A 25,420-nucleotide genomic window follows, 5' to 3' on the forward strand; every position below is an offset into this window, starting at 1 on the left:
GGAAAGCTGCGCTCATTTTTTCCGATCTTTTCCCAGCATCCATACCGTCACGTTTAATGTCTCGAGGTGCAGTAAGCATTCAGCTAACCACTAACTGTACATGGAATAAAAAAACATCGAAGAACTGTTGTATCGCCGTCTTGATGCTGCGTGCAGCCACGCAGCAGAGTCGCTTTGATGTAGCGTGAAGCGAAACAGCTTCACCGGCACTACAGACAAGTCGGATCAGGCCGGAGTGTTTGAAGTGCCTCTGCTGTGTGCCTTTGTGGTCATTACTGCTGCTTAAAGCGGGCTGCAGTGCATCAGTCCTGTCAGAAAAGCTCCTTTTGTTGTTGTTATCATGCATTGATGGCAGCACAGTAAGATCTGAGCAAGTCTGAAGTTTTTGGTTTTCTTTTCATGTCTCGCTCTTTTCTTTTTAATACCTTTCTCGTGGTGGGCACGGGCAGAGCGCTCCTTTATCTCCACCAGCAATGAGAGAAACGCTGCATTGTTGGTACTTGGCTATTTGCCTCAAGGGTTAAGTATCCATCTCCATTCCCTCTGAGCCCACGCCAGCTTAGGAGGGAAAGCCTGTGAATAAATGCCACCCTTGTACTCCCATAATGGAACAGCTTGACCTTTCGTGACCTCTGCCGGTCGAAGCATCTGCCTGTCGATTTCTCCGGCCCGTCCCGTGGGACATCGCCGGGCTTTCACATCTGCCTGTGAGCGGTGATTCGATTAGTTGAGGAATTTGTTTTGCTGAATAAAAATTAAGAGTCGGACTGTAATTTTTCAAAGTCAGTAAAAGAATGGCCGCCAGCTGAAACATGCTGTAGATTTACTGTGTAATCGTGTGAAAGTGCTGGTTTCTTTGTGGGCATTGTGCACGACGACTGCATAATGAGCATGATCCTCATTGACATTCTTGATCCACCCTATATGAATGGGATAATAACGAGTTTGGCAGGAGCCTTAATTTAATCATGTTGGTAAAAGCGGCACATATGCGGCACAGCTGCTGGTGCTTAGCCGAGCCTCGCCGTGCCCTTCGCTGAGGTGGTGTTTGGTGCCCGCTTTGGCTTGTTTTGTGTTATCGGCCTTTCTGAACCACATTCCTCTCTGAAAAGGCTTTGCAGAGAAGGACAAAGGAGTTAGCTTTGCGGAGATTTGCCTCTGACTTTTTCACAGCCATCGAATTGGTTCACGTGCCTGTGCATCGCCGTAACTTGTGAGACTGGTTGCACAGGTCACTCTTTTGTTGTTGCCTTTCTTTAACTTTGCAAGTTAAACACAGGTGCCGCTCGAGTGCTTTGTCCAGCACCTGTTGTGGATTATAGGTCGATAAAGGCTAATTTCTTGAGATAGTTCTGCAGTGAGATCTAATCTGGCCCTCGCCGTTTCAGCGAGCTTTGCAGACCCCACGTCCTGATGTTGGGATTCAAAATCTGTTCCTGCTTAGAGTGAAAAGGAGGCGGAAAATTCACGTCTGCTCGCATGCATTAGCAGGCACATTTTCACACAGTGTTGTGCTCCAGTGAATCAGGCTAGCCCTTGACACAGTTTTGGACAGAAACTGTGTCATGCACTGGGACATGCTCACCACAGGTGGTAAACCTGTTCGTAGGTGTTGAGCTGCAGGAGCCGGCACTGTGGCCTTAACGCGCGCACGCACACACACACACACACACACACACACACACACACACACACACACACACACACACACACACAAAAATCATCGTAGCTTCATGTTCTGCTTTTATTCCACCAGGTGTTGCTGTTTATTGGCTGTTTGATTTCCTTTTAATCAAAAAGTCTTTAAATGTAAGCAAATAAAAATCTGACTTTGACTGCATGACTTTGCATTAAGCTCACATTGCATTCCTTCATTTTCAGATACTTAGACTTTCTCAAAGTGTAAGGAAATTCATACTGCCCCCAGTTGCATCTCCTGTAAACATGTAACATCTTACAGTCCCGGCTCGTATGCAAGAATCCATCCACCATATGCAATGTGCAGCTAACAGCATTCGCCGATTGTGGAGGAAGTGGATTGCTGGCATTTTGGGCCATGCAGTCTGTAACGCCCTCAATAAAATATCTGTGTCTGTGTGTGTGTGTGTGCCTGGCTCCTACCAGCTGTCTCACCCATCATCAGTGCTTCCAGGATGTTTAGCAGACAGTCCAGCTCACACTTGTTTCCTCTTATCTGTGCCGTGGACAGTAACAGTTACTGTAAGTTCTCTTTAGCCTGTTTTTGGCCTCCAATAAAACTCCGTGTTCAGGTTGTTAATAACCGGACGACTCGTGGGTCTGCTTTCCCGAACATTCGACCAACTTAGCTTTGATTCATAACTTGTTTATTGTCAGCTCTGTTTGATCAGCAGAGAGTTCAACAGAGATTGTTAGCTCTCCTCTTCAGTAAAGAGTCGGTTGCTGTGAGGAGCATGATGTCAGAGGATGGTTACTTTATGCGGTAATTTACATTTCTTTGCCTGTGAGCTCTGTTTACTAAAGCCGTGCTGTGGGATATGTCCTTATTAGAGGCAGCAGACTGGTTAAGGACGTTTATATGGTGAATAATGTGATTGTGCATAAACTTGCACATGTATAGGGTCTAAATACAGCGAGACATGTCTAAACAGAGCTGATTTCACCTGATGGATGGTTTATATAGCCCTCCAGCCTGTGGTCCTGTGTTTACAGGCCTCTGATGTAGGTCCATGACACGATGCCGACTTCTCCACCACTTTATCAAACCATCTACAGCCGGCCGGCCGACTCCTCTCGGCTCGGGTAGAGGCGAGGATGTGTATTTGAAACACGCTGGCTCGGCAGCGTGACGCGAATACCAAAATCTCTCCGGTGAATCATCACTTTAAACTGAAAGAATTGCATCCCTGCAGTCGTGCATTTGTGATGTGGTCTGGATTTGCATGCTGCTGCTGCAAAGAAAGGTCGGTGCCAAAAAGCAGTGCAGGCCCGAAACTTGTTTCAAACAAGTTAATCCCCCATTCACGAGGAGAGGGATAATCCTGCTTGTTTGGAGTTTGGAGTTCACTTGTTTCCGGGAAAACAGATCAGTGCTGCCGTGTTAAGAAAGGTTTTCTACACGACAGCTAGAGTTGCACTTAATTATGTCACATCAGCATTTTTGTGGTGAGTCAAATGAGCTGGCATCTCCGCCAGGTAAACAAACAGTCTTTCATACCTGCCACTGTGTTCAAAGAGAGTCTGTAATAAGGACATTAATTACTTCAGGTAATGACTCCCAACAGTTTACTGAGCGGCAGGTCCTTTGTTACCTATGTTAACCTTCACCGCAGTGAGCAAACCAAGCAGACGGGCCCAGGCTAGTCTAACCACCTCTGACAGACTTGGAGCATCGTCTTGGCTTTGGCTTGTCAGTGTGTCGCAGTTTAAGGCTTCAGCAGACATGACGGTGATGTATGAATGGAGGTGAGTGCTGAGCCAGTTGTTGTCTGGTTTTGGTTTTTTTCACCTATTTATCAAAAGTGAGGTCAGTTTCTTGTGCTGTTGCTCAGATGATGTCCTAACCTGTGTGACAAAAGAATAATGCTCGATAACTTGATCAGTGATTCGTGTCCCGTCTGGCCTGACTGCATCTACACTTTAGCCCTTTAATTGCCCATTAAAAGCGAGACGCTGCCAGTTAGAGCACGAGTTCACCCTGAACATATGGCCCAGTTTGGCACAGGGACACAAAGTTTGAATTACGATTTCTTTTTCTGCTTTTTCGAGCTTGAATCGGACACGAGCGATCCAACAGCAACAGATTTTTGAATCGGGGCTTTCCCTTATCCAAAAGTGACTGAGAGAGCCGTGAGTGGTTCTCTAAAACGAGGATGGGGGAGGCCACAGGGGTAAACTCCCTCTGGCGTCAGAGCCCCTCAAGAATGCAGAGGGGGATTAATGCATGCCTGTGGCAGTGATGGATCGGACGAGGCTCCACACGCATTCGCCCAGACATACACCCACAGAGCATCTGGATGCAGATGGTTTGGCCAGCTTAGCAGGTGTGTGTGCGCGGCTTGTGTGTCTGCTGGAACAAGGCCAGCCGTGGTTGTTTGCCCTACTACCCCAGATAGAGCGGTAGCCACCAGCCGCATGTCATTTTGATTTGCCAGCTCACCTCTGGGGCCTTTTAAACAATTCACTTTGTCCTTCTCAGATCGCAGATGAATCGATTGCCGCTCCCTCAATAGCTTCTTCTTTCCTGTTGGGTATGGTGATTGATGCTGAATGTGCGCCGTAGTGATTTCTGCTTTCTATGCGAGAACATCGATTACTGTACGTGCACGCGTCTCTCTTCCCCCCGATCCGCGGCGCCTCATCGTTTCCTGCGTGACCTCCAACAGCTGTGCACCTGAGTCGGTCCTGCAGCGGTCAATGATCTTTGATGGATCACCTTGGGGATCCTGAAGTGTGCCTCACATGACTGCCACAGTACACTACAATGACCACTGCAGTGCTAATGAGCGAGTGGGTCGCAGGCTGATTGTATTAATCACTAGAGCTTATGAAACGTAGCGTGTGACGGATTATCTCGCCGTGCACAGCGGCAGTTGATTCGAGTGGAGATAATAGAGTTTGCTGGTGGGTTTAATGTCGGTGTTTTATGCAGACATTTGCACTCGGACGTACAAAGTCATTGTGAACTTTGTCTTTATTGATGATGCCTCTGCCCTTCCTGAAGGTTACCACTGAATGCTGCGATGTGATGTGTAGATATCTGTCAGCTGTTGTGCTTCTCCCGCTCTTCATGGGCAGGGCTGGCTGTTTACTCGTCCTCCCAGGAGCCTCAGGGTCTCCTATTTCGCCCTTGTTCCACATGTTTTGCATGCACTGCTGCCACTCATGCTATTACTTCCATTCACCGCCAGGCGTTTTCTCCATAACTTGAAGACAGAGAGTCTCTAATGGTGCTCTGCTGCGAGCCGATCACAAGAGAATCGAGCAGCTCGGCTGAGATGTTCTGCTGTAGCACAGATGTTGAGACGTGTGTGAGAGCATGCTGATTGCACTGGAAAATCAATCCAGCTAAATCGTGAGAATACCAATCAGCCTGAATGCCAGATACTGCAGCTCTGGAAAACGTTCAAGTGCACGCTGTGTGTGCGCATCTCGTGTCTTTTTCCTTTACAGATTCAAACCTCTGAATGACCTTCCTCTTTCCATTAAGCTGCTTAATTAGCAGAGAAGCTGATGGAAAGCTGATTTGCACCTGGAGTCTTCCAGCTGTTTGTTATCACACACACACACACACACACACACACACACACACACACACACACACACACAGTCTTCTTGATTGAGAGCCTGTAACCTATTCGTCCCTCTGCCATTCCAAGCATGCACATAAAAGTGCGCATTCATGTGAACATGCGCACTCTTGTGCAACAGATGGAAGCTGACACACCCTGGAGGATGTCCTCAGCCCGTGTCCCCTCTAAAGAAAAGGCCCCAAAGATGTTTAAACAACATTTCTCACATTAGATTTTAACACCGTCAGTGTGAACACAGAGCGCAGTCCCTGCAGTGTTGTTAGCTGAGAGCCCGGGCGCACACATCCCGGTTTATTTAAAGTTGGTGCCAAACTCTCGGTGCAGAGGCCTGCTTCGTCTGACAGGAGCACCACTGTGCAGAGGAGCTGACAGCAGGGAAGCTGGCGGGAAAAACGGACATCGCAGTTTGGAACAGAGGGATGAGGAACAGATGATTAATAGTGGGAGGGATAACCTTTGAGTCTCTGAATGACACAGAAGCCGAGAGATGAGTTTGAATGCGCTTCATGATATTTTCAGACTTTTACATTTGTGGAAATGAACATAAAAGATACATTTGTTTGTTTCAGTCATAGATTTGTAAAAGCAGCATGTTTTGGGGTGAAACACGGTATTGCACAAAAGACCTGACCTTTCACTCTGGCTTAAAGTATCCCAGCTTAAGTAAATTCCCTCAGTCTACCCCACCTATGTGGGGGGATGTGTGTGAGTGCACATCCCCCAGACACACACAATAAACACACACCCGCCCTGCATCGCCCGGTCCGTCCCACTAGGCTTTATTTTGAAAGCAAATCCAGACTCTTAATATTCCAAATTGATGTTTCAATGTGAGGCTGTGTGCTAATTGCTGCTAAAATGAGCAATTAAGCTCTATTTATTTCCTCCCAGTGGATGTTTTACTCACAAACTGCTGAAGACTGCAGTCCCCAGTGAACGGGATAATCAATGGCATCAAACCATAAACGGCCTCCAGCCACGAGAATGGCTCCAGCATGCTGTTTATGAGAGAGATGACTGATGTCTGATTTTTGTAAAGACACGTTGATAAATAGCAAATCAACAAATCTGTATTTTAAAAATTGATTTTAAAGGTATTTAAAGTCAGTTTTTTTTTTATAAGGCTCAATTTCTGCTGCAAATTCTGCTCTTTTTAATAATTTATGACACTGCTGGGATGAACTGTCCAAATGTGATATTATAGATGGGCTTTTGAGTGCATCATATGTTTTGTTTTGTTTTTTCCCAGGGAGGGGGGGTTAATTGTTTAAACTTTGATTTTAAATCCGGGGTGAGGGGGTGCAGATTCTCTCACACTCTTATTATTGAGCCCGGTGCCTGAAAGGCCATCCGGGGTCCTCCGGAGCTCGTTCTCAAACTTCTGCTGACTTGTATTCCTGTCAGTTACGTCATTCCCTTGTGTTTCACGACAGCTGCGCTGCTGCGCACATGAGCTGCGTTGGTGCTTTCTTGAGTTACGTCTTCATGTAGAGCAGTGTGACCTACAGTCCCCATGAACTACCTAGTTCAGCTCTTGGAGATGTGAATGGAAATCGTGCAGAGATTTGAGCACGTGTGGGGATTTAATCTGGCTGTGTTGATCGGCGCTTGTCGGAGCCTTAATTCATCGTAATTAGGGGTCAGCGCATTTGGCCGGGAGGAATTAGACCAAGCACCTGCTCTGTATGAATATGCATCACAGCGGCCCTGCCTGCCTCCTAGGGCTGGGCGATATGACCCAAAATTCATATCTCGATATTTTTTAGCTGGATGGCGATAAAAGATATATATCTCGATATTTTTTTTAAGCCATAAAGTAAGAACAAAAAGAGTTCTTAGTCAAAGCTGTGTCCCAGATGTCACACAGGCACTTTTATTAACATACAGCACAGATGTACATGAAAAATTACTCAAAATTAAATTATGAGCATTCATTAAATAATAATGCTCCATAAATAAAAGAAAACAAGGTTGTTTTTGTGCTAAACAAAGAGCTCACAATTGTGCAGTCAAAATGTAAACTAAAAGACGCTGAGCGTAATAACAAAGACAGACAGATTTTACAGCTGCTCTGTTCCCAAGTTTTACTGTGTGACTGATAGCCTGGAGTTTGAAATCCGCTTCATAACCACCTCTCTTACAGGTGCCATTTATGGTCCTTATACACACACAATACGGTAATATTACGTTGATGCACAGTACGTATCACTCCGCGAAGCTCCTCGGTAGCCGTAATGCGCCGACAATCTATCAAGCGGTGCAGCTCCGTAGCTGACCAAAGTCGTACTCAAACATTTTTGACAGATTGCTGAACGCCGTGTACCACATAAAATCGGTTCGCGGCCACCAAGCACAACCAGAATTCATACATAAGGCGCGCTATCAACTTTTGAGAGAATGAAAGGATTTTAGGGTTAGCGCTGTTAGCTCGTTAGCGCGGTTAGCTCGTTAGCATGTTTAGCTCGTTAGCACGTTGACGCCGTCCAGCCCCACGCATGGGGCGATGCGCAGTAACTCGTTAACGGAGATTTGCCGTGTCCGTCTTGTCGCTGCCTGCACGTGAAGCGATGGGGTAGGAGGGGGAGTTGTCTTCAGTGAAGGCGAGGCGGAGTAACGTTGCGTAGAGACAAAAGTGGACGAAAGAGAGGCAAACTTGCGGCTCCACAACTATAATTATAACGTAACATAGACTATATCGATATAAAGGATATTGTCACATCTTATATCTCGTATAAAAATATATCGATATGTTTTAAAAACTCGATATATCGCCCAGCTCTACTGCCTCCTCTGTCTTTCTCGCTGCCTCGCTCTTTTCACGTCTCCCAGTCACTCCAAGTGTGTTGTTGACCAACCTTTTAGCTGCCTCCATCTATAGCCGGACAAAGGCCTTTGAGAGCAGCTCAGACTGGGCCACGAGGACCATTGTGCTGTTAACAATGTTGTTTAGCTCTGGTGAACGCTGCTGATATTGTGTCCCGGAGCTGATGTCTGTGTGTCAAGCAGAAGCAGCTGGCTGATGGAAGCCTATCCACAGCTGCTCGTACAGCGTGCACGGACGTGACTTTGAATCGCCATTCAGACCACAATGATTTTCTGGAGGAGAATCCATCTGAACGTTCTTGTTATATGTGCTATAAGCGCTGATACGTCCCCAAACATCCAGTAATCTTCGCTCGGTTACTCTGAAATAAAGTGAGAGAGCCGTCTGGCACACAGGGTCCAGTTCTGATGTCGTGCTGTGTTCTGGTGTGGCTTTGTTAATGGGTCCAGTTTGACTCTGACCACAGTTATGCGAACCATAGAGAAATGGAGGCATGCGTGTGTTTTTAGCCCGACGGCGGTCTCAAATTTGTCTCCGCTGGGAGACGGCTTAGTCACAACACTTTGAGAAAGTCGAATTCCCGGGAAGTTTTGCTTTTTTGTTGCTTTTTAAATCAACTCCCTTCAAATTAGGACTTCCTTCCCGGCCAACAGAAACGTTCAAAAGGCTCAGGCATGTCGCTGTCCCGCTCTTTTTATATTCTTCTACACTAAACATGCACACATCTCTCTCTTGGGGGTGGTTGGCTGCCTCCTTGGCCTCCTCTTGGGGTCATTGTGGTATTTAGGGTCAGACAAGAGCTCCAGTCATTGCGCCCTCAGCAGTGCCTCCCAGGCAGCGCTGCAGCCATTACACGCCAGCTTGTCTCGGCCAATCCCCTCAGACTGCTATGGAAAACCGCCTGGGCTGCAGCGGACCCTGCATCCTGCTCCTTGCCAACGGAAAAGCTGGATGTAGGAAAAACAACACGTTGGAGTAGTGGAGCCTTTCTGCGCTGGATGAGCGTTATAAAACATCCTCGCCTCTCTTCCTGAGAGAGCTCTTCTGTCGAGGACCTTTCACTTTTTCCTCTCTGGTTTTTCCTCTTGGCGCTCCGTTACCCAGGGTTACCCTCGGAGGATTGTGATTCGCTGCTCCTCCAAAGCCGGGAGGGAGTTTCCACATGTCCTCCAGTGTGCCTGGGTGTGTGTGTGTGTGAGTCAGATGCAGTGTGTGTGAGTGTTGCTTTAAGACTCAACGAGCCTCCCCAGAGTGAATCCAGATCAGAGAACAGCAGCTAGATTTCTCCTTTGCAAGCTCTTCAAAGAGCTTTTAGATTAAAGCCCGGGCCACGGAGGTAAGGTCTGCTCTGGACTGGAGTTTTATCTTTGTCTCCCTTTGTTTCTCCTGCTTACTGGATTAAGAAGAGCCTGGAGTGGAGAGGCTGCATTGTGCTCCCCATTATCAGATGCACAGGTGTGGTTTACACTGTGTGCTTGCATGTGTGAATGCTGTTTAGTTCCCACCTGGATCTGCTAGCTTCGCTTTGTATCTCTTGTATCCGGCCTAACTCTATGTACTTGCTTCCAGCTTGCAGCCTTGTACATGAAGACACAACAAGGTCATCTTTCTCAGTCTGAGACTTTATTGCTTCTGCCGGTTGTCGCGTTCGTCTGACTCACGAGAACAACTTTGTTTGACAGACTTGTTCCTTTGTCTAAACTTTGTGTGAAGTTTCTAGATGTTTGCACGATTGTACAAAAAGTGTTTGGAAACATTTTCATTTTCTTGGCATTAGTCTGGAATGGCGGTGGCATACACGTATAAATCTTTCAGCAGGCTGCCATGACATTTTTGGTCGGCAGCCAGGCTCAGAGCTTCTAAATGTATAATGAAAAAGTCAGAAAGACACTTAACAAGCACTTTGATGGATGTTTGGTGGCTTTGGCTGGATCCACCGCACAGTATTACGGGCTTTCAGCAAGTGATTCATAGATGGACATTTCTGCTCATAAGCAAACAACCGCAGGATACTTTAAATCTGATTCGTATGACAAAAAGTCAGCAGGAGACGGCGTGGTCTTTGGCTTCAACCACCCTGTTTTCTCTTCTTCTTCACTTCCTGTTGTTGTTTTTCTTTGCCCGGAAAGAAACGACGGTGTTTTGCATGACTTTGAATTTAATTTGTGAGTCTGAGAGAGAAGCTTTACGCGTGCTGTTGCTTTAAGAGCCGAGCTGTCGCAGCGCCAGAGGAAAGTGATAAGAGACTAGTCCCACGGGCTGTGATTTGACAGGAGGAAAGCGGTGCGATTGTGTTAACACTCACAACCAATAACAAATGACCTCATAGCTCCTAGTGCACAATAATTCAGAAAGATTGAAACCTTGTTGGTATCCTTTATTATATTTGAGGTTATTTTGTCACTTTCACTGTGATATATTCTTTTCTTCAAACAAAACCTTGCCTGTATTTTCAGCAGGACTCCTGTGTGGTGGCAGAGTGGGTTTAAAGCTGCCCTAGCAGCAGCGTGACGTTACCGTGGGGCTTCAGGGAGTGTGTCACTGCTGTGTCTGGAGTTTTTTCCTGCTGCTCTGTTTCTATAGTTTAGATTCAAGCACACGAAGGGCCAGGTTAGGAAATCCAGACTCTGCACGTGTGGGTTTGAGTTTAGAGGTTGGAGCTTCTCTGCTACAAATGCACGGTGGTCTTGGTGAAAGGAAAAAAAAGGCAGTTACATCCTCGACAATTCACATACCTGCTGTGTTTACACCAAAATGAGGCGTGGCTCATTCCTCACCGTTATCCTGAATCGCAGACCCAAGACACACACGGTGCCAGACTAAACACGGAGCTTACGTAGGAGTCACCCAGGGCCGGGCTGAGAAGAATGCCAGGTCACGGGGTGTGTGCCGAGGAGCAACGGGGTGGCAATGCTCCCTTTGCCCTTGAGCAGATGGCCTGTAGGAAGCCTTTTAACGTGAACAGAGGACTGAAGGGGAAGAAGGGGAAGAGGGAGGGAGAGTTCACGACTGGGTGCAGCGGTTCGCAGCTAAAAAGGAAGACTTGTCTTGTTGTTCTCCGAAAACATTCGCATAATGCTCCAGTTCGGCGCGCAGCAGAAGGCAAACGTGTGCCTTAGTTTGTGTGTTGGCACGCCTTTGAGCCTTTCATACCCACAGCTCTGCTCTCCCCTGAATAAACTTTGCAAGAAAAGCATCAGTGGTAGCGTTTAGAAGAAAGCCGTCGTTGTGACAAGTTTGACAACCAGCTTTATGTTGATTCCCGACAGCTGCTTCCTTAGTCTTTTACTCCTGAAAGAGAATAGTTTAGTTGCTCTCCATTCATGTAGAAAGCATCTGAATCAGGCTAACTCTGCTTTTTAGCTCCTTCTGCTCTGCTTGGCTCTTGAACAACAGAAGTTGGGAGGTAACGCGGGCTATCATTGGTCAGATTACTACTGAAGACGAGGGTTTGACCATATACTCCATAAACGCTCCCAGCTTGACTTTTTCCAGGGTTCGTAAGAATAATGGCAGCAATTTTCCCAACTGTGGGATAAATAAAGCATCTCATGATATATCCGGAAATGTATTCCTGGAGAAAAGCTGCTTCAGTAACTCAGGATTATATTTCATGCTTATATTCAACATCTTCTCCTTATAACTCTTGTGAAATGAAGCAAATGTTTAGTTAATACCCTGATCGTGTCAGATTCGCGGTTCGAGTTCATTACCGGGCCTGCTCGTCTCCACAGCCAAGTTTCCACTCTGCTTTCTGCTGCTACTTTTCACACTCGTTCTAAACAGCTGCAGAAGAAGAGAATCATTTCCTCAAGTGGCTTTTATTTTTTCTTTCTATTTAAAATGTTGATGTTTCCTGGAATTCCTTTCTCCCTGTATTAAATGCGCTCTTTAACTTTAGTTCACTTACTCCGCCAACACGTCTTAATCTCACCTCGCAGTCAAGGTGCACCCAAGCAGGAGCAGATAAACTCTTAATGCTGCAGATCACTTAATCCTGAGGTGACACTTGGCAGCGAGCTTTGTTTTTACTGTAACCGTACACATGCTGTACACATGCTGTACGTATAGGGCTTAGCAGAGTTAGCACCGTTTGAAAGCCCTCTCAGACTGCATTACTGCATGCGTTTAGGCGTGTTGTGTTACATACACGCAAGGCAGTCACATTGCCTGCAGAGACACGTGGTGCACTCGTTCTTCTCCTTTGGATCCCGGCCCCCTGGACGAATTTGGAGATGATGGCTGAAAAAAGGAGCGAGCGAGGATTCAAAGGTTTAAAAATAAACAGATGGGTAAACTGTAGCTGGCTTTGAAATGCTTTCCCAAACCCGATCAAAGACGACGTCATTTACTCGGAGGGAGGTGGAAAAATGCATCAAATGTTTGGTTTGGCTGATGGGGGGGGCGCTGTAGCGTCTGTGTGGCACTGCTGGACGTGCTACCTCGTACAGGAAGGAACTTTTCTTGTACTTTGCATTTTCGAGGACACGGTCCTAAATCATTTTTACAAAATGAAAAAACAAACGTGCATGCACCAAATGCTGTCCTCTGCTCATTACACAAAGTAAATTACATTTTTGTGGAAAGCACTAAGCCAACCTCTCCCTGTGTGTTTCAGATGAGCCAGACGACGGAGGAATGAGTTTATTTTGAGAAATGAGGCGGAGAGTGGCGCGAACATAGAAGCTCCAGTCTGAGACGAGGCTTCAGAGGTGAGTGTAAGGAGCCTTCAGACCAGGGTCAGCATTATGCTTTAGTTCAACCCCTCAGCTTTCTGTCTTCTTTATCTGGTCAACTTTCATTTTATTTAATAGCCAGGTCACTCTTGAAAAAGAGATTTTGAATCTTATAAAAGACCTGAAGTGTTGCATCCTTCCCACGCGTCATGCAGGGCTTTATTTTAGTTCCTGATCGTCTCGGTTTGCTAATTCAAAGACTTGAAGGCTGTTAGAAGTGTTTGGCCTTACTTCCACCTGTTATGCAATCACATCATGGGCGACGGCGGACACGGTAATAGTCTTACCGGCAGTGTGGAGTCTTGTCACAGCTCTCTGATGCTAATGTAAGAGAGCTGTGAAGCATCTAAAAGTTTTTAATTGTCAACATAACGACCACGACAGACTAAAGCCTGCTGGTGTCAGTTATCTGCTCCTGCAAGAATATAATAAAGTGAGAGGGAGACATCATTAAGCATCAGTGACCCGATGCAGCAGAATAAACTATGGAAGACATCAGCGACGTATTAATCCTGCTGCTGTTGTCACTGTAGCTCAGATGACTGTGTGTATCCGTTATTGTTTATGAGTAATAAGTTAAATTTATGCCTCTGATGAATCAGCATTATGTCATACCATGTCTAATGTGTAAGAACCACGGATTTTCCAGTCGTGACATTATGGTTTTGTTTCCTTTTTTCTATGTTTTTTCCAGGGCAGGATGGGAAATTCAGAGAGCCAGTACAGCATTCAGGGTCCCAAAGGCACCAGCTTTATCTTCCCCGGGAAACAGAAGCCATATTCATTAAAGCTAGGCTCAGCCAAAGGTGATGCTCTGTCTCCTCATTCGTGGTGGAAAAATGCTCCGGTAGGCTCAGGGTACAAGACCAGGTGCGTTGGCCGTGGCTGTCTGTCGCCTACTAAAAGCCGACAGCCTTACTCTGCCCGGCTCTGTGACTACGTCTCCAAAGGAGTGAGGGGGAGCCCGGCTCAGCACCGCTGGCATCGGTCCCCTGGATGCGGCATAAGGAAGCGGCACATGTCAGACGATGATAATCCATACGGGGTCGAACTCAACGGGCACGCCCTGAACGGAGATGATGACGAGCACGAGGTTTTAGGGGAACAAAGCAGCCCGCGGGTGGTGATCAAAAAGGACGGCACGCTCAGGGTGGAGTTCACCAACACCTCGGGGAATCCTCTCCACCTGGATGGGGCCACTGGCCCGGTCCAACTCCTCAAGTTCTCCCCCAATGTGGAGTCGGCATCGACTCCCAGTCTGCCTGGGTCCAGTGGCAGCAGGCAGGATGGTCATCACAGCGCTCCGCTTCCAGCCTCTACTTCCTCCACAGCCAGAACCAGCAAAGGCAGCTCACTGAGCTCTGACGGCTCCTGGTATGACTCCCCCTGGGGGCCGAGCACAGAGCTGTGTGAGCAGGACCAGCCTTGCTCTGCCAGCAGAACGTTAGCACACTCCCCCATTCACCAAATTGTCTCCTTTGCAGAACAGTCCCCCCCTTTGTCCATCACAGATCTGTATAAAGACCCCACAATGGCTGCGACTTTCCCCACAGCCAGGGACTTGTCCTCCCAGCTACACGAGCCTCCACCGGGCCAGAGGCCACACCGAGCGTCCTTTGCGTCCGTCCTGGACGTTCCTTTGGAAGAAGAATGCCCAGAGCCCCGCCAGTACTCTTCGTACACCCTGCCCTGTCGCAGGCCCAAATCGCACACCGTCAGCGAGAACCTGGACCAGTACCGTGACCAGGGGCAACGGCAGGAACAGGTGGGGCCGGATTTCATCTTCCAGAAGAAAGACTCCATCAAAAACCGCATCAGACGCTTCAGTGACTGGACGGGCAGCCTCAGCCGCAAGAAGAGGAAGTCTCAGTCTCAGGTGAGCCTGCACAAGATGGGCTTTGGGGTTTAGTCACTACTCTTTAATGAATTACACTCTTTTTATCACTCACAGGATGCATACAGAGCCATGCCTTATATTTTATAGAGATTTTATATTTGAAAATCTTAGTGTATCTTCATATCTAGCCCAAGAAGGGAGTGGTCATCAGACAGTTTCCCTCCTGGCAAGATTTATATGATTGCGGGCCACAGTGGTTGTCCTGGCATGGCTGGGAACCAACCACCGTCCTCTGGTCCTTTAGCAACACAACACCAGCTGTCTGAGGACAGGACGCAGCGGGGTGACACAAAATGAAATCTGTAAAGCAGCCAGGGCTGGGTCTAGTTGTTCTAGTGAGGAGGGAACAAGGATGGGAGTGACTTTTAGCACAATGCCGAAGCATGGACGACGCTCCGACGAAGAGGAGTGCGGGGCTGGTAATCAGATATCACGAATACTTTTACTGGGTGGGTAAATCTAAGTAGTATTATTGCACACTGACTGTTTTCTAGCAACATGCAGGACTTTCTTTTACACATTTAGCTCGTTCGTTTACAAGTCGGATCGATTAATCGTGTTACTGAAGATGTCCGTGGGAGGTGCATTGACTTTTGAGTGGACAGCTGATCTTCGTGTAAGTAAAACGATACCTGTGCTGTGAGGAGAGCAGCCTGTCAGCCCGCTGCCTGCACGTGGACGCAGGAACCGCCTGATTTTGGTTGTACAAACATCAGGTTTTTATAAGCTTTAATTTGACCTAAAACATTTGCTTAAACTGAGCCTGAACTCTCGTCCCTCCCTTCTTTGAGGGCTTGAAAGCAATTGTTCCTGCATTAATTCGTTTAGCTGTGCCTTGTAAAAGTTTTCAGAACGCTGTTTGGGTGCTGCCAAGAGAATAGCTGTAAGCCTTTGAGAGGATCTGTAGAGTGAGGCTAAATCCGAGCTGAAGATTTAACCCCACCCCTCCTCTAACGTTAATGAGTGACTTATGTTTGTTCTGGTTGTTGTGTTCAGATTTTCGGGTCTCCCCTCACGTTCCTCGGAGAATAAATCTGCTAATAGGGATTGGTGTTCAGTCGGTTGAGTCTAGGAGCGAAACAAAGGACAGAGAAGAACAAATGAGAAGGCGTTTTCTTCTTGGAGACTGTGTAAGCTGCTTCTCGTGCTGAAACGTCTTGATTATTTTCAGTGAAATATGCAAGAAGCTTTGCTGTGACGCAGTTTTCTGACCCTGTGCTTACTCGACTCATTTTGAGTGTTTTTAAAAAAATGCCTCCTTCTAAAGCTGCTGCGCTAATTTCTAACCACGTGCTGGTGCAGGATCGATCTGCTCCAGTTTTGTTTCCTCGTCCAGAAGTAAAATTCAAAGAAGTGGACCGAGGTCTGGTAATCAATGCTGATTACGGGTAATTGTGTGAAGCACATAAATACTTACGAAGTCTGCATTTCTGGTGCAGTTTGGTATAAACTAATTGAACCAATCAGGCAAATTCACAAACAAGTCAGTGATTAATGCTCGGGGGTTTCCTTTCTCCGTAATCAACGGGGCATGCAACAAGTTCTCGTTAAATTCATTGAGCTGTTTAAAACTGTATTTCCTCTTTCCTTTGGGAGCCGTTTTGATGCCAAACTTCGGTGTGCAATATCTCTGCGGGCTGGTCACAGTGCCTCCTTTCAGCAGGTCATCAGCTCTGGTTCCCCTGGACTCGTGGGTTTAAAGGTCACATAGCGACCCTGATGCCAAAGACCAAGAATCTGCTTGTAATGAAAAGCAGATGGAGGACGGTGAGGAGAGGCTGGATAGAGTTGGGCTAGAGGAAGCTTGCCCTCTGCACAGTGTGCATCTACAGCTACTAACTAAACAACGGTGGATTTCATGGTTGCTACAAGAGGACGAAATGGTAAACAAAGCCTGTCCTCAAGTGAGCACCGAGTTCACCGGGTTCAGTCCTGCTGTGAAACTTAAACATGAACCCTTTGCTGCCTAGTTACAGGGCGCAGGGAGGCAGAACTGCATGCTAAATATGAAGAAGGGTGAGTGTGGATGCAGCACGAAATGCGCATTAAGGACTGAGACGACGCAGACAGGTTGGAGTGAAACGCATTAATAAACAAAAGATGGAGACAGAGCTCTGTCGTGACGCCGTGCGCGTCTGCACGCTGAGAGCGCTCCGCTCTGTTGCCAGGGGCGGAATCGATGCTCCAATCTAGTGAAGTGTAGGTAGGCTGTCATTAGGCATGAAAGGGTGCAATTCCATCAAGTATTCATTTGGGGAATTGGGAAGCCACAGCAGACCTCAAATGACGTGAAATTGTCTGAGCCTGGAGGGTGCCAACCTCTCAGGTGCCATCACAGGAAATTTGTCCCACTTTTTCAGCCTAGGAAGAATTTCGAGACTGTAATGCAGACTTTGAAGTAGGTTCGAGTGGTTTGCCTCGATTTTTCAAAAGTTTCGCAGTGCCTTGGGGCTAATTGAAAGAAGCAGAGTTGATTTGTGTCCCGCTGTAAGCTCACGGGTACCTACAGAAGTCTGTACACCTGGAGGGCAAACATGCTGTGTTTTGCCTAAATGTGGATGGGAACAATGCAGGTCAGAGCCAAGTTTGTAATCTGCAGCCAGCCCCACACTTCTGATCTTCCTCCAATTGACTTTTCTCACACTCTTCATTCACTTTCTTCACCTTTTGTGCCTCCTCAGGAACCCCGGTACAAGGACCTGAGTGATACGTTTGACAGTGGGGTGGATGGTCTGACTGCAGACACCAGCTCCCCCTCCCAGGTCTCCAGCCTCCTCTGGTTTCCCGGAGCCTCCAGGGCCCAATCTTCAGGAGCCATTCACCAAACGACCAACGATGCCCTTCGCCAGAACATCTATGAAAACTTCATGAGGGAGCTGGAGACGGGTACCGGGCAGGGAGGAGGTGAGAGAAGAGTGCCGTCCACCGGCACCGAGGAAGACGAGAGCAGCAGCGAATCTGCCGAAGGCTCGCTCGAGCAGCTCGACCTGCTGTTTGAAAAAGAGCAGGGGGTGGTTAGACGGGCCGGCTGGCTTTCCTTCAAACCCCTCGTTACTCTGCACAAGGACAGGAAGCTGGAGCTGGTGACGCGGCGCAAGTGGAAGCAGTACTGGGTGACCTTGAAAGGTGAGCTTCGGTGCCCTGTCCTTGAAACTCAGATGAAGAATTCACAGTTTGGGTTAGTTGGAAATATCAGAAGAGAAAATAAAATATATGAAGTGACGCATTCTTGCCATTTTTCTGATTCTGTGCAGGATTTGTGCTTTTATGTCTCAATGTCACAGCAACAACTCCAATTCTGCTGAAGTTCATTGCTTAGATTATTTTTCATGTTGAACAAGGACACAGTGTCTGCAATAATCACACGGTAAAAGCATTTCCTTCCCTTTCCAGGGTGCACATTGCTGTTCTATGAAACTTACAGTAAAGGCTCTCCGGAGCAGGAGCTGTCGCCCCGCTACGCCCTCCTGGCCGAGGACAGCATCGTCCAGGCTGTTCCTGAGCATCCCAAGAAGGAGAACGTGTTCTGCCTCAGCAACTCGTATGGAGACGTCTACCTTTTCCAGGTGAAGAGTCACCTGACTCCTGTGCTTGTGACTCAAGATTTCTCAGAAAGTCTTTGCACACACCCGCTGGTTTCTTTTTTCATATAAAATGACCTTAGAGCCCAAGTCCCATTTAAAAAGGGCTCAACTGAGTTCTCATCCAGTCTCCTCTCAGGATGAAAAGAGCACATTAACCTTGATTTAAGCAGGAGTCTTTCAGCTGCCTCCTAATGATCTTTCTGAGATAAATGGTACAGTAACTTTATCGTGCATGTAATGGAAATACTGGTCAGCGGTTTGAGCTCCTCGTTTCTTTATTTCCCTTCCAGGCCAGCAACCAGACCGACCTGGAAAACTGGGTGACGGCGATCCACTCGGCAAGTGCCTCGCTGCTGGCCAAGCGCCAGGGGAAGGAGGATACGGTGCGCCTGCTGCGGAGCCAGGTCCGCGCTCTGCTGCAGAAGATCGACATGGACGGGAAGATGAAGAAGATGGCCGAGCTGCAGCTGACCGTAGTCAGCGATCCAAAGAACCGCAAAGCTATCGAAAACCAGGTGAGCAGGTGGCGATGAGGTCTGCGGGGAGACATTGGCTACGAGGGCTCGCACACTTCCTGCTATTGAGACAAATTCTCAGAGAAAATCTGCTTCGTTCGCAGCGGTGATAAACGGATTCAGTGGCGTAACGTGTGCTCGCTTCATGTTTCAGTTTTTAAACTCATCTGCGTGTCGTTACCCTGCATAATTCATGGTGAAACCACACAATGTGCCCTACTTCATTTTTCTGATTATTTCTTTTTTGGACTGCGGTGACGAGCCTGTGTTTCATTTTCGTCTGCGGGTGGGTGAAGTGGCCTAAATGCTTCAGTCCCAAACGTGTCGCGAGGGGCCCAGAGGAGCAGCTCTCTCCCCAAACATGTGATTGGGATTCCAGATGTTTCCCGGTAATGGGCTCTCAACATGCATTATCCTCTCCCTCCTCCTCGCAGCCGGAGGGAGAATCCGAAGCACCCAGCGCTGTTTTAGCCTACATACAGCAGATCACAAAGGGCTGGAAAAAGCTCCAAACCTGTAGCTTAGCAGGAAGAAAAACACTGTGACGGGAAAACAGTTTGTTTTGCAGCGTCAGGCTGTTGTCGTGGCTGACAGGGTGGTCAGTCCGTTTCATTTTTTGCACCACATTAGACACGAGGACCTGATAAAAGCTCACTGCAGGGCTGATCCGTGGAGATGTCACCGCCCAACTTTGTCCTCAGGTCTGTTTTCAATTAGCTGGTACGCCAAGACAAGAAGACGGACATGGTTGGAGTCAATGATGGGGTCAGGACCGGACTGATAAAGACGCCATGAGGCTGATGATAGATTTAAGGTTCTGGGGGAGTTGTGGAGCACCAACAGGGCACTACTTTGATGTCTCTGCCTACCCCCACCTATGTCTATGGTGCCAGTAGAGCATGTTTGAAGTCTACACACACACACACACACACACACACACACACACACACACACACACACACACACACACACACACACACACACAGAGTGCAGTGAAACAGCATTGAAGGATGTGTAGAGAGAGATCAGGCAGATGTTAAAGAGGGAACATAAGAAAAGAGAATCTCTTAACAGAAAAGCTCTGAAATGGAAGTAAGTTGTGCACGCCGGCCAGATGTGACCAAACATGACTCGCTTTCCACTGATGTGCATTTTTTATCCTGCGCTGACTCAAGCCTGCTAGATGCATCAAGCATTAATATAAAAATTCTATTCATCAGTAACGCGCCCCAGCATGACTCATCAAATCGAATTTTCTGCAGGACTATTTTAGGCCGTCCCGGCACAAAGACGTGGATATTTGACTGTTGACAAACCGATCCGTGGCACATCAATCTGGAGCTCGCACAGATCTTGTCAGATGTTATACATAAAAAGGATTTTTCCAAAGCAGCGGCCCTGCAGGTTTTAAGGAAAGAGCTTATCTGATTTCGGCGGCGATGCCTCCCACCCCCTTTTAAAGTCATCTTCAAACCGCTCAGTGGGAATTAAATTACGGTACACTGCGTTTTATACAATGACCCAAGAATAGCAGGATAAAAAAACCAACTTGTGTTCAAGTAACAGCACGAGCCGCAGCAGACAGGAAGCTGTTTGACGCATCCTTTTAAGGGATGAGTATAGCAAAGCCATCCACAGGTTTCTGGTGTGCTCGCCATAGAAATGGCACCTTCAGCCACTGTTATCTGCACAGAAGTACCCACTTTTTAGTTTAACACTGACTACCGAGTCAAAATGTTTTCCTTTGACTCGACTTTGACTTGATCTCCAGACTTTGTAAGATTCAGACAGGAACCTTTGGCTCTCAGGACGTTAGCCCAGCCGAGCTTTTCACAGAGCGGCGAGTCGGCCTCTCGGCAATTTCTGTGCAACCTTTGTGTTTAAGATGTTTGTGAAGTCACAGGGTTCATAAAACACCACCCTCGTGCCCTTTCTCAGTTTGCTCCTAATCCGAAAGAATGCCGTCAATGTGAGCGAGACCTAATGGGAGCGCGCCATAGGGTGCGTTATTGTAAATGAACTCGCAGTGCAGACGAGACCCATTAAAGTCAGTTTGTTATGGAGCGTTGTTTAACTGAGTGTTCTCATTAAAAATGGTCTCCAGCCAACAAAATAAGCACTTTCTTATAGCTTACATAGTGCAAACGGGGACATGGGGACTGTACGTGTGTGTGTGGAGGTTTAACTGGTGGTCTGTGCAACATCATCAGCCTCTCAAGTCGTCCATAAAAAACGGGCATTTGAATTTACTGCACACACACACACTCTCGTCTGCTCCATATGCAGTCATCCTTCACTATCAAACCTCCACAGAACTTATGCCTTTACCCTCCACCAACATCTGCAAGCAATCGCAGCTCCCTGAAAAGCTCCAGACTGACCCTGGATCCCCCTCTTTCATTCCCTCCCCGCCCCTCAACTCCCTCCATTATTATTTCCCCCAGCGCTCTTCTGCTCGCTCACCTACCAAACACCAATTTCAAATTCAGATCTTGTACCAAGCGCGTCTTTCCTTTTCCCTCAGATCCAGCAGTGGGAGCAGAACCTGGAGAGATTCAACCTGGATCTCTTCAGGATGCGCTGCTACCTCGCAAGTCTGCAGGGCGGAGAGCTGCCCAACCCGAAGAGCCTGCTCGCCATCGCCAGCCGCCCCACCAAAACCACCCTGGGACGCCTGGGGATTTTCTCAGTCTCCTCCTTTCACGCACTGGTAAGGAATACATAAAGAGGCGATTCTGACGCTTCTGAATGGGACGTTTGGATTTACTTGATGTCTAGCAGTAACCTTGAAAACTCTTTATTCAGCGTAGTATATTGCAGCGTGCAAACGCTCGTTTTGTGCATCACGGGAGGAAAATGAACTTAATTAAGATGGTTTGATTAGATGGAATTTCTGTTGAGAAATATGATCGTAGTGCTGATAAAGTGTATCTGCTCAGATCTGTTCCAGAGACGAAGCCACAGTCAGGAGGCGCTCCCTGTCCCTGACTCACAGACAGCGCAAAAGAGGCCTGTTCTCCTCCCTGAAAGGCCTCGACAACCTCACGAGGAGAGGCCGTGACAAGAGACCTTCTGTCTCGCAGGTATTCACGAACACACAGACATCTGAAGATGTTTTAATAAAATTCTGTGTTTAAAGAAAGAATTAAACGGGTTAAACATTAATGCACTGATTCTTCTTTTTATCTGAAATTCACTAAAAAACCTCTTAAACGACATGAACGTGCATGATTACAGGCAGTGTTCACGTCTACTGTACATGAGGAGAAAGAGTCCCGATGCTCCCGCCTTCAGTGCACAGTGTGCACGTTCGTTAATGGAGCAACCTGAAAGCATGCTGGCTCGTTGCTCGCTCGCATGTGCAGTGCCTTTGTTAATGTGAAAGAAATAGCTAGAGACTGTTTTAGTCACGCAGCGCTCTCTGCACATTTCCCCTCCTCCCCCAGAGGAGTCTTTATTAAATGAAAAGCGCATAAGCTCACATCCCTCCTGCTTTCCTGTAAGGCTGAGCGCAAACCTCCCATCAACGTAAACACAAGGGAGCATTCCTCACCCAGGTGCATTGGGGGGGCATCTAAATCCTCTCAGGTTAGTAATTAGACTCATGCAAGCTGGTTATTTATTGATACAGAAATCCACCGCTCTGTACCCTGCAGATACGGCCCTGGAGACGAGCCTTGGTGGTCTATTTTAAGCATCACCAAAGGAAACACTTGTGTAATTTTATGGACCCCTGTTCATTAGTCGAGACTCTAATAAAGCAGAGGAATGTAACTTTGTGTTTCTTTGTGCCGTAATGTCAGCGTGGCGTCCAACGTTTCCCGAGCGCGGCTCTCCGGTAGGCGAGCCCCGACTCCTGACTACGAGCAAAACGCCGCCTGTCCTGTTTCGCCTGCTCTCGTCGGGCTCATCTATCCCGCCACCTGCTCTGTGATATTTATGCTCGTGCATTTGCGCACGTCTGTCACCGGCTAGGTATGCGTGTATGTGTTATTATTTTTCTGGGGGGACTCCAGCCAGCCGGCCTAATGAGGCCCAGTTACATTTCACAGTGCAGGAGGCCGAGGTGGCGCTGCAGCACACATGAATTATTAAAAGCCATATGTGGTAGATGGCGTTCTCCACGGTTCCCTCAGCCCCGCAGACACCAGCAGATGGTTGGTGTAAAGACGCTAAATATTAAACGGCCTCCTTTTATTCCCCCCCTGGTTTCCTCTTGCCCACGAGCTCTTTTTTAGTGTTTTCTGGTGTTTTCGTCTTTACTTAGAGGCTAATCATGAACAGTTAATGGCTGCTAAGCGCTCTGAGAGATTTTCTGAATGCTGGGGTTTCCTGGACATCTGCTATTTTCCTTAATCTTTTTCCCAGAGCGAGGGGGTCAGTGCGGCACGAGTTTTGGTTTTCTGTGATTCTCTGTGGGAAATTCAACTGTCGCTGTCACAAACATGACATCATCGGCTCCTTGGCTATTTCCGCAAGTTGGGCTGACGAGTGATACGTCTTCATACGCTCCTCAGGTTCTCCCAAACGTGCCATCTCCAAGGGTTTCTCTCCATCTACCAGTTTAAAAACACTCTCCAAGCTCCTTAATTTATTCCATCTCTTAAACTGTGCGGTTCCCTAATTTCTATCACCATTTGTTGTCCCTCTCCCCCCTCCAGCCGCCCCCATTTCTCAGAGCATAAACATCAGAGCTGGCGGTGCTTCTCCCACAGTCTCCATACTGACTCATGTGTGTTGACTAAGCCTAAATCCCATTTACCACTTTGATGGCACACTCCACAACCTTCCCCCAAAGTCATCCCCCCTGCTCTCCCCTTTTCTCTTCTCTCATCCGCCTTAGCGGAGCTCTGGATCATAAGGAGCTGGCCGCCAGTCGTTTGTGGGAAGTAGGCCAGAAAGGTCCGAGGATTTGTGGAAGAGTTGTTAAAGCTTTCTAAAATAAGCCGGCTTTTTTAGTGAAGCGGCACCATTTACAGCTATTTTATAAACGTCCTCATGCTGTGGAGAGACGCAGAGTCTTATTAGCAGAACAAGAGCTGGAAGTTTCTTTGTGATTGTAAAGACATTTTCTTGGTCCTGTAGACCCTCTAAGTCCGCTTGAGCTCTTTAATTTGTGAGCAAAAACAAACACCTTTGACTTCATGTCGGAGCTTTTTGGGGAGCAAAATAGTGAATTGAATTTGCCGGCTGTGCTGCTTGTCATGTCTCTGCTGCCTGCTGACAGACTGTCAGAGCACAGCCTGATAACTGCAGTCCACTTAAACGAGGACTCGAGGCACGCCCTCATAACGGATAGCTCTGTCACGGCCGTATTATAGAGTTGTTGAAATGTTCTGAGGCCGCAGGGTTAGCAACACGCCTCCCAATCACAGACAGGCAGGACGGACTCGAGGAGCCAGAGAACTTTGTAGATGTGGAGACGGATAGGTGGGAGCTGGCCCCCCCTTTGATCTCTCTGCTACACAGAAAACACTCAGTGTCCACACACACATTTCCTCCACTCACTCACACACTGCACATTTCCACCAATGCACCTTCAAAGGCCACAGACCCTGTTTGGAAGCAGTATCAAAGCGCTGCACTCGCCATGCGTAGTTTTTAATTAACTGCATAAAAGCACCGTGTGTGTTTAATATGTGTGTTGCTGAGATGGCTAGGTGCTAATGGCTCATGAGTCAGTCAGCGTGGTGCCCCTCTGTCTGTACTTCTTACTGTCTGTCTCTGGGTTTCAGGTCTTTGAAAGCGATGCTGGAGGTCAATCGTGCGCCCTGCCTCCCAGGAGCACCGAGGTGAGTCACCGATTTCAGTAACTTATTTTTTAAATAATCTCCTAAAAACTCCCCCGCCATCTGTCGCGGGCATCCTGTTGCACAGTTTCATCTGTACTATTATTAGTTTAAGTTGGAAGTAGCTGCAGTTGAAACGGGTCTGCTGCTACTTTAACCTCTGCCGTCTTTCGCGGCTTTGATGGTTCGCTGTGCAAAGATATTTGAACACGCTGGGCGTGCGTACATTGGGATCACAAGGCGCACGTGTCCGCCTGAGTATATTACACGTCCAGGATCAAAGCAGCGATTCCTTTCATGCTGATCTGCAGGTGTCTGCAAGACAAATGGAGAGCATATCTAACAGGAGGGATGGAGCCCTGTGAAAAACCGGCGTGAACAGGGGTCCAATTCACACCATAATTGAGTTAAAGGATGGTGTCGTATGTGAATGTGTATGTGTGTGTATGGGTGAAGCGTTGGATGACTGACAAGTGTGAATTCAGGCCATCTGAGCAGCCAGACTTTAAAACGCCAGCGTTTGCTGGTTATTGAGGGCTGTAATTGTAAAATAGCAGCGCGAGCTTGAGGTCCTCACCTCGCCGGGCTCCAACTTCCACATGTTCTTCTCTTTTTAATTCCCATTTCAGTTTAAAACTCCCAACATGAATATAAATAGAATCCAAATACGCCACCTATTATAATCCCATTTCTGCATTGTTCACTTTCTATTTCATTGTTTTGTGTCTCAATTTTTTGGACTGCATGTTGTAGTTTTCAGTCAGATACAGGAGCCAGATTTTAA

General features: G+C 47.6%; 1 protein-coding gene across 5 annotated transcripts in view; it reads left to right on the forward strand.

Moving 5' to 3' along the window:
- The window catches only part of tiam2a (TIAM Rac1 associated GEF 2a), a 74,976-nt gene that overhangs the window by 22,544 nt on the left and 27,012 nt on the right, over positions 1–25,420 (forward strand). For 2 of the 5 annotated variants that reach the window (XM_082515065.1, XM_082515064.1), the window contains 8 exons: positions 12,734–12,827; positions 13,546–14,727; positions 17,430–17,874; positions 18,142–18,314; positions 18,623–18,847; positions 21,372–21,557; positions 21,787–21,930; positions 24,583–24,639. In XM_082515065.1, the coding sequence (XP_082371191.1) occupies positions 13,552–14,727; positions 17,430–17,874; positions 18,142–18,314; positions 18,623–18,847; positions 21,372–21,557; positions 21,787–21,930; positions 24,583–24,639 (2,406 nt within the window). In that variant the 5' untranslated portion in view covers positions 12,734–12,827; positions 13,546–13,551. The other 3 variants (XM_082515066.1, XM_082515067.1, XM_082515068.1) reach the window with 3 other exon arrangements.

This window comes from Aulonocara stuartgranti, assembly GCF_965226115.1.
Source record: "Aulonocara stuartgranti genome assembly, chromosome: 19".
Classification (NCBI taxonomy): Eukaryota; Metazoa; Chordata; class Actinopteri; order Cichliformes; family Cichlidae; genus Aulonocara; species Aulonocara stuartgranti.